An 8,405-nucleotide genomic window follows, 5' to 3' on the forward strand; every position below is an offset into this window, starting at 1 on the left:
CACCCCTCCTACCACAGACACATGGAGAGATCCAGAGAGAACCAGCAGACCCACCCTCCTACCACAGACACATGGAGAGATCCAGAGAGAACCAGCAGGCCCACCCCTCCTACCACAGACACATGGAGAGATCCAGAGAGAACCAGCAGGCCCACCCCTCCGACCACAGACACATGGAGAGATCCAGAGAGAACCAGCAGGCCCACCCCTCCTACCACAGACACATGGAGAGATCCAGAGAGAACCAGCAGGCCCACCCCTCCTACCACAGACACATGGAGAGATCCAGAGAGAACCAGCAGACCCACCCCTCCTACCACAGACACATGGAGAGATCCAGAGAGAACCAGCAGACCCACCCCTCCGACCACAGACACATGGAGAGATCCATAGAGAACCAGCAGACCCACCCTCCTACCACAGACACATGGAGAGATCCAGAGAGAACCAGCAGACCCACCCCTCCTACCACAGACACATGGAGAGATCCAGAGAGAACCAGCAGACCCACCCCTCCTACCACAGACACATGGAGAGATCCAGAGAGAACCAGCAGACCCACCCCTCCTACCACAGACACATGGAGAGATCCAGAGAGATCTGTCAGGACCAGCTGTCCCAGTCCAGTAAGAGAAGCAGGGAGGGTGGGGAGGAACCTTAGACCTCCACATACTCCAAGAGAAGCAGGGATGAACGCTCTTACACAATCCACAGGATGTCCCCAGGCACTGAAATTACTTTGAAGTTGATATGCAATTTGTCATGCTTGATACCTTACTAATGAGTTTCCTGATAATTTGGTAAGAATTGAAATAAATATGTTTCTTGTTCTTTAACACTTGAGTTTTGTAATACAGTCACATACAGTCGGCTAGTTAAGAAGAGGTCAATAATATCTGGATATAGAAAGAGGTAAGGGGCAGCCCATTACTGCACTGGGATACATCAGGGTCAAGACTGTTTCTTGGTAGTCTTAAACAAATCTACTTTGAAACAAAAGTATACACCTAACACACATGGTTATAGGCTTGTGTCAATATATTCCATTTTGAGTTTGCATCCCAATATTACACGTTTTATACATCATAGACGACTGAAATATAACAAGACCATTTGACATAGAAACACCAGACTTTGTGTTTTAATTTGTATTTATTTATGATCAAATATGAAATGATGAAAAATATGAATAACATTACACCCATGAGACCACTAGAGGGCGCTTTGAATCATTTGACTGTCGGAAAGGCTACTTATACTACTCTATGTAACACAAGACCCAGAAGAGGGAGAGTCTCATGACTATCAGTGACTGGCTGTAATGTTATATATTATTTGTTTATTGAACCTTTATTTAACTAGGCAAGTCAGTTAAGATCAAATGATTATTTACCATGATGGTCTACTAAATGACCGGCAGCAACAGAACATCAGCTCTGAATATCCATCACGTGTGTCAGAAGAACACATGCTTTGCCTATTACTTACCTCCAGGTTTCTTCTTCTGGTCAGGAGGACTACTGTGATGTATTAAACTGATGGTGCCAAACATGACCAATATACAGCCAACTCCTGATAAGTGTACATAGTGCATTACAGTTTACCAATCAACATTTTGGAGACGGAAGAATCTTTTGGCGATTGTGTTGCTTTTTATCGTTATATCTGTTTGTGCCAGTTAAATGCAAGCCTTCATGACCGTCTCAAAGCCAATGCTATGCCAACATTAGGAGTTGCGTCCGGAGTGGCTGATGTGACTTTTCCTGTTTTTCTGCATGTTTCAGCCTGCATGAGAGTCATGCTAAAGGAATGCAGAGCAAGGACCACCACAAGATACAGCAAGCACAGACTAACAAAACCCATATGAATGCACTCTGTTACCTTGACAACAGGGACACACCCTATCTAACCCTCCCCACACACACACACACGCCCGTGCACACACACACACACAAAACACACATACACACTGTCACTGATCTCCTGGTGATTTGAACACACCCAATATCATCATCGATCATTTCGTCAATGCTCATTCGAATATAATACACAGCCAGGTGGTTAGTGATGGTTGTCATGGTTAATGGTTATTGTCATGCCAGCCTCTTCCACAGTAGCTCATATACTGTTCTCTGTATGGTGTTGCCAAGCCAAATGTGTCATAGAATAGATATTGATCTGCTTGACTCAAATCACACAGGGAGTGGTAGACTACTGTGGGCTGAGGTAGAGGCTAAGACCATATTGTAACAATGAGATAGAGGTGGTGGACAGTGACTAAGACCATACTGTAACAATGAGATAGAGGTGGTGGACAGTGACTAAGACCATACTGTAACAATGAGATAGAGGTGGTGGACAGTGACTAAGACCATACTGTAACAATGAGATAGAGGTGGTGGACAGTGACTAAGACCATACTGTAACAATGAGATAGAGGTGGTGGACAGTGACTAAGACCATACTGTAACAATGAGATAGAGGTGGTGGACAGAGTATAAGAACATACTGTACCAATGAGATAGAGGTGGTGGACAGAGGATAAGACCATACTGTAACAATGAGATAGAGGTGGTGGACAGTGACTAAGACCATACTGTAACAATGAGATAGAGGTGGTGGACAGTGACTAAGACCATACTGTAACAATGAGATAGAGGTGGTGGACAGAGGATAAGACCATACAGTACCAATGAGATAGAGGTGGTGGACAGTGACTAAGACCATACAGTACCAATGAGATAGAGGTGGTGGACAGTAACTAAGACCATACTGTAACAATGAGATAGAGGTGGTGGACAGTGACTAAGACCATACTGTACCAATGAGATAGAGGTGGTGGACAGTGACTAAGACCATACTGTAACAATGAGATAGAGGTGGTGGACAGTGACTAAGACCATACTGTACCAATGAGATAGAGATGGTGGACAGTGACTAAGACCATACTGTAACAATGAGATAGAGGTGGTGGACAGAGGATAAGACCATACTGTAACAATGAGATAGAGGTGGTGGACAGAGGATAAGACCATACTGTAACAATGAGATAGAGGTGGTGGACAGTGACTAAGACCATACTGTACCAATGAGATAGAGATGGTGGACAGTGACTAAGACCATACTGTAACAATGAGATAGAGGTGGTGGACAGAGGATAAGACCATACTGTAACAATGAGATAGAGGTGGTGGACAGTGACTAAGACCATACTCTAACAATGAGATAGAGGTGGTGGACAGAGTGATGAGCCATGAAGGAAACAACAGTAGTGAATCTCTAACTGATCTACATTTACATTACATTTAAGTCATTTAGCAGACGCTCTTATCCAGAGCGACTTACAAATCTAAATGTGTTATCTCTCTGGGGAGTATTAAGATGTAACTGAATGAAATGGTATTTCATTCAAGAAACTTCATCCCATCTTTTTCATCCATAGATCTACTCTTCCAAACATTGTAGTGTGTAGTCTTGTCACCCCTCTCTACATCTGTTCAGCATCTTTGGTATAGATTTCTGTGAATGAGATGCGTGTGTTAATTAGATCAGTGAGTTCTCAGTGTGTTAATTAGATCAGTGAGTTCTCAGTGTGTTAATTAGATCAGTGAGTTCTCAGTGTGTTAATTAGATCAGTGAGTTCTCAGTGTGTTAATTAGATCAGTGAGTTCTCAGTGTGTTAATTAGATCAGTGAGTTCTCAGTGTGTTAATTAGATCAGTGAGTTCTCAGTGTGTTAATTAGATCAGTGAGTTCTCAGTGTGTTAATTAGATCAGTGAGTTCTCGGTGTGTTAATTAGATCAGTGAGTTCTCAGTGTGTTAATTAGATCAGTGAGTTCTCAGTGTGTTAATGCGATATGAAAACATTATATGTGATCCATGTCTATTTTATCATGTTGAATTCAAAGATGAGGACTCAAAGACATCAAGTCTTAACTCTAACCCCCTCCCTCCCTCCCTATTGGCTACACACACTCATAATCAGAAGGGCGTTGCCTGTTCTCCATAAAGTCCTGAACAATCTTTCCCACAGTTCGTGCGCAGTAGATTCAGCATCATTGGTATATATTCAGCAGTACGCTACTTCCCCACCCTGTTCTGTTAGCGTCTCTCCTCTGTTCGGTAAGTAACCGTTCTTCACCTATTCTACTATTACTATTGGTGTCTTTGGTTTAACATAGGAGGTTATCTAGTGTAATAAACAGGTCTCACACAACTGTAACAACTGTTTCCAAGTGTGACTAGCTACTGATCTGTCTCGTCCGGCAAACTTGTAGGCTATAATGTTCATTAGTCTTCGCTTGCTTTGATTAAAAAATCAGTTCTTCTATGGTTTGTTATGCAGGATGACGGGACATTCTATTACTGATGAAAACATAATGTAGTCTATCTATACCTAAACCTTTTCATGTTTCATTTGTAGGCTATAATGTTTTTGTTTTAGAACTCTGTTCGACCTACAAACCTTTTTCTCAGCCAGTTCATGTCATTTTATAGTCATTACTCACCAATTATCATCAGCCTGATTTCTTTACACTGAACTGTTGCAAAACCCTTTCCTCTCCTGTCACACCCCTTTCCATCCCCAACTCCCCAAACTTTCACACTTATGATGATGGGTCACATGGTCAAGCTATGACAGAGGTTAAAGGAAAGTCTACACAGCAAGAGAGGTTGGATGTTACCAAAGAATGTGGGAGGCACCAAAAGAAAGAGGAGGGGTCTGAGGTAGAAGGAATGTGTAAAGGAGTGGAAGATCACAGTTTAAATGCCAGGAAGTAACACCAGCCAAAGACTGCTTACAGAGACAAAGAAAGCCAACTCCCATCCTCCCTAAATGTGCATTGTTCATTTGTTTTCTGCAAAGAGATAGTTCACCATTAGTCAACATATTAGTGATATCAAGACACTCACGGTACTGAGTATGTATCTGCTACCCCTCCCTTTATCTCCCCTCCCCTCTCATCTCCCTCTATCTCCCCTCCCCTCTCATCTCCCTCTATCACCCCCCCCATCTCCCCCTCCCTCTCATCTCCCTCGTCCCTCTCATCTCCCTCCTCCCTCTATCTCCCCACCCCTCCCATCTCCCTCCTCCCTCTATCACCCCACCCCTCCCATCTCCCCCTCCCTCTATCTCCCATCCCATCTCCCTCCTCGCTCTCTCCCCTCCCATCTCCCCGCTCCCTCTATCTCCCCTCCCATCTCCACCTCCCTCTCTCTCCTCCATCACCCCTCCCCTCTCATCTCCCTCTATCACCCCCATCTCCTCTTCCCTCTCATCTCCCTCCTCCGTCTATCTCCCCACCCCTCCCATCTCCCTCCTCTCTCTATCACCCCACCCCTCCCATCTCCCCCTCCCTCTATCTCCCCTCCCCTCCCTCTATCTCCCCTCCCATCTCCCTCCTCCCTCTCTCCCCTCCCATCTCCACCTTCCTCTCTCCCCTCCCATCTCCCCGCTCCCTCTCTCCCCTCCCATCTCCCCCTCCCTCTCTCCCCTGCCATCTCCTCTTCCTCTCTCCCCTCCTCAGTGTATCCTTCTCTGCAGCCATGCCGTCTCAGTTGGAGAGTTCCATGGAGTCCCTGATCACGGTGTTCCATCGCTATGCCGACAAGGACGGTGACTGTAACACACTGAGCAAGAAGGAGCTGAAAGAGCTGATGCAGACAGAACTGGCCAGCTTCCTGAAGGTAACCCTGACATCCCTCTCTCTCTCTCTCTCTGTTTTTATCTCACTGTCCCTCTATACTTTCCCTGTATTTCTTGTCCACCTTTCACTTTCTTTCAAATTCTTACTTGCAATGATAGCCTACACTGGCCAAACCTGGACAACGCTGGGCCAATTGTGTGCCGCCCTCGGGGGGTGTCTGTAGTGACGCATCTAGCACTGAGATGCAGTGCCTTAGCCAGCTACGCCACTCGGGATTTCTCTCACTCACACTCACTCTCTTCATCTCCTTCATCTCCTTCATCTCTCCTTCCCTCTCAGTCCCAGAAGGACCCAGCCGCTATAGACAAGATCATGAAGGATCTGGACCAGAATGGTGATGGGAAGGTAAACTTTGAGGAGTTTGTCTCCCTGGTGGTGGGCCTCTCCATCGCCTGTGAACAGATCTACCAGCTCCACACCCAGAAGGTTGCTGCCAAGAAGTGAAGGAGGACAGGACAAGGAGAAGCAGAAATGGATGCTTTTCTATATGTCATTTTGCTTTTCTATGTCAAATAAGTAATTTTATAACTAAGTCTTACTGTTGTGAATAAACACTGGCTTTCCCACTCTGTATCTCTGTTTGTCACATGTGTTGTATTTGGCCTGTAATTTGTCCCGTACGTGTAAGACAGAATATTCAGTGTCAGTCACGATCCATCCATCCTCAGTTTTCTCCTATCACAGACATTAAACTCTGTAACTGTTTTAAAGTCACCATTGGCCTCATGGTGAAATCACTGAGCAGTTTCTTCCTCTCCGGCAACTGAGTTAGGAAGGACGCCTGTATCTTTGTAGTGACTGGGTGTATTGATACACCATTCAAAGTGTAATTAATAACTTCTTGCTCACAGAGATATTCAATGTCTGCTTTTTTATTTTTACCCATCTACCACTCGGTGACATTCTTTGCAAGGCATTAGAAAACCTCTTTGTAGTTGAATGTGTGTTTGAAATTCATTGCTCGACTGAGGGACCTTTTTTTTTTTTACAATATAATTATTGTCATTTTTTTTTTTACAATTTAACAATCATCAGCAAAATATGACAATCAGACAATGTCCCATTATTCCCCCGTCCTTACAGATCATTGTATGTGTGGAGTCCAGAGATGAGGTAGTCATTCAAAAATCATGTCAAGCACTATTATTGCACACAGATTCCATGCAACTTAATATGACCTGTTAAGCACATTTTTACTCCTGAACGTATTTAGGCTTGCCTTAACAAAGGAGTTAAATACTTACCGACTCAAGACATTTCAGCTTTTCATTTTTAATTCATTTGTCAACATTTCTATAAATAATCATTCCACTTTATCATTATGGAGTATTGTGTGTAGGCCAGTGACACAATATCTAAATGTAATCCATTTTAACGCTGTAACACAATAACATTCGGAAAGGAGGCACTTAAACACCCAAACTAAAAGAGAATGGGTTTCAAACGGTACTGAAAGACACCCATGAAAGACACTGAAAGTTGGCAAAGCAACTAAAACAGGGTCCTAAAATGACAAACTTAAGGAAAAACCCACACTGTCACACCCTGATCTGTTTCACCTGTCTTTGTGCTTGTCTCCACCCCCCTCCAGGTGTCGCCCATCTTCCACCTTTATCCCCTGTGTATTTATACCTGTGTTTTCTGCTTGTCTGTTGCCAGTTCGTCTTATTTAGTCAAGCCTACCAGTGTTTTCCTGTACTCCTGTTTTCACTCTAGTCCCTGTTTTCTAGTTTTCCCAGTTTTGAACATTCTGAACCTGTCTGCCGTTCTAATATAATAATAATAATAATATATGCCATTTAGCAGACGCTTTTATCCAAAGCGACTTACAGTCATGTGTGCATACATTCTACGTTCTGTTCCTCTCTGACTCTGCTCTGGATTACTGACCTCTGCCTGCCCTGAGCCTGACCCTGAGCCTGAGCCTGACCCTGAGCCTGGACCCTGACCCTGAGCCTGACAATGACCCTGACCCTGAGCCTGACCCTGACCCTGTGCCTGTCTGCCGTTCTGTACCTCTCTGACTCTGCTCTGGATTACTGACCTCTGCTTGCCCTGACCCTGAGCCGGACACTGACCCTGAGCCTGTCTGCCGTTCTGTACCTCTCTGACTCTGCTCTGGATTACTGACCTCTGCTTGCCCTGACCCTGAGCCTGACACTGACCCTGAGCCTGTCTGCCGTTCTGTACCTCTCTGACTCTGCTCTGGATTACTGACCTCTGCTTGCCCTGACCCTGACCCTGACCCTGAGCCTGTCTGCTGTTCTGTACCTCTCTGACTCTGCTCTGGATTACTGACCTCTGCTTGCCCTGACCCTGAGCCTGACACTGACCCTGAGCCTGTCTGCCGTTCTGTACCTCTCTGACTCTGCTCTGGATTACTGACCTCTGCCTGCCCTGAGCCTGAGCCTGACCCTGAGCCTGACAATGACCCTGACGCTGACCCTGAGCCTGTCTGCCATGCTGTTCCTCTCGGACTCTGCTCTGGATTACTGACCTCTGCCTGCCCTGGACCTGTCGTTTGCCTGCACCCCGTGTGTAAATAAACTAGTTATTTTGAACGGTCTGCATCTGGGTCTTATCCTGAGCTGTTATACACACCATCTTAGGATAGTGACTTATAAAGAACATGGACTCTGGCTTTATTGAGTCTGTCACAATGTCTTTGAGAACTCAACTTGATCGGCTCTCTCAAGT

At 45.1% G+C, this 8,405-nt stretch overlaps 1 protein-coding gene across 1 annotated transcript; it reads left to right on the forward strand.

The window, feature by feature from the left end:
* The first annotated feature begins 3,979 nt into the window (after positions 1-3,979).
* LOC124005462 (protein S100-A1-like) lies at positions 3,980-6,279 on the forward strand. Its single transcript, XM_046314750.1, has 3 exons — positions 3,980-4,122; positions 5,529-5,688; positions 5,988-6,279. Exons 2-3 carry the CDS (start codon positions 5,548-5,550, stop codon positions 6,150-6,152), a joined length of 306 nt encoding a protein of 101 aa, XP_046170706.1. The 5' UTR covers positions 3,980-4,122; positions 5,529-5,547; the 3' UTR covers positions 6,153-6,279.
* Positions 6,280-8,405: the final 2,126 nt, after the last annotated feature.

Source organism: Oncorhynchus gorbuscha, linkage group LG19, assembly GCF_021184085.1.
Source record: "Oncorhynchus gorbuscha isolate QuinsamMale2020 ecotype Even-year linkage group LG19, OgorEven_v1.0, whole genome shotgun sequence".
Classification (NCBI taxonomy): Eukaryota; Metazoa; Chordata; class Actinopteri; order Salmoniformes; family Salmonidae; genus Oncorhynchus; species Oncorhynchus gorbuscha.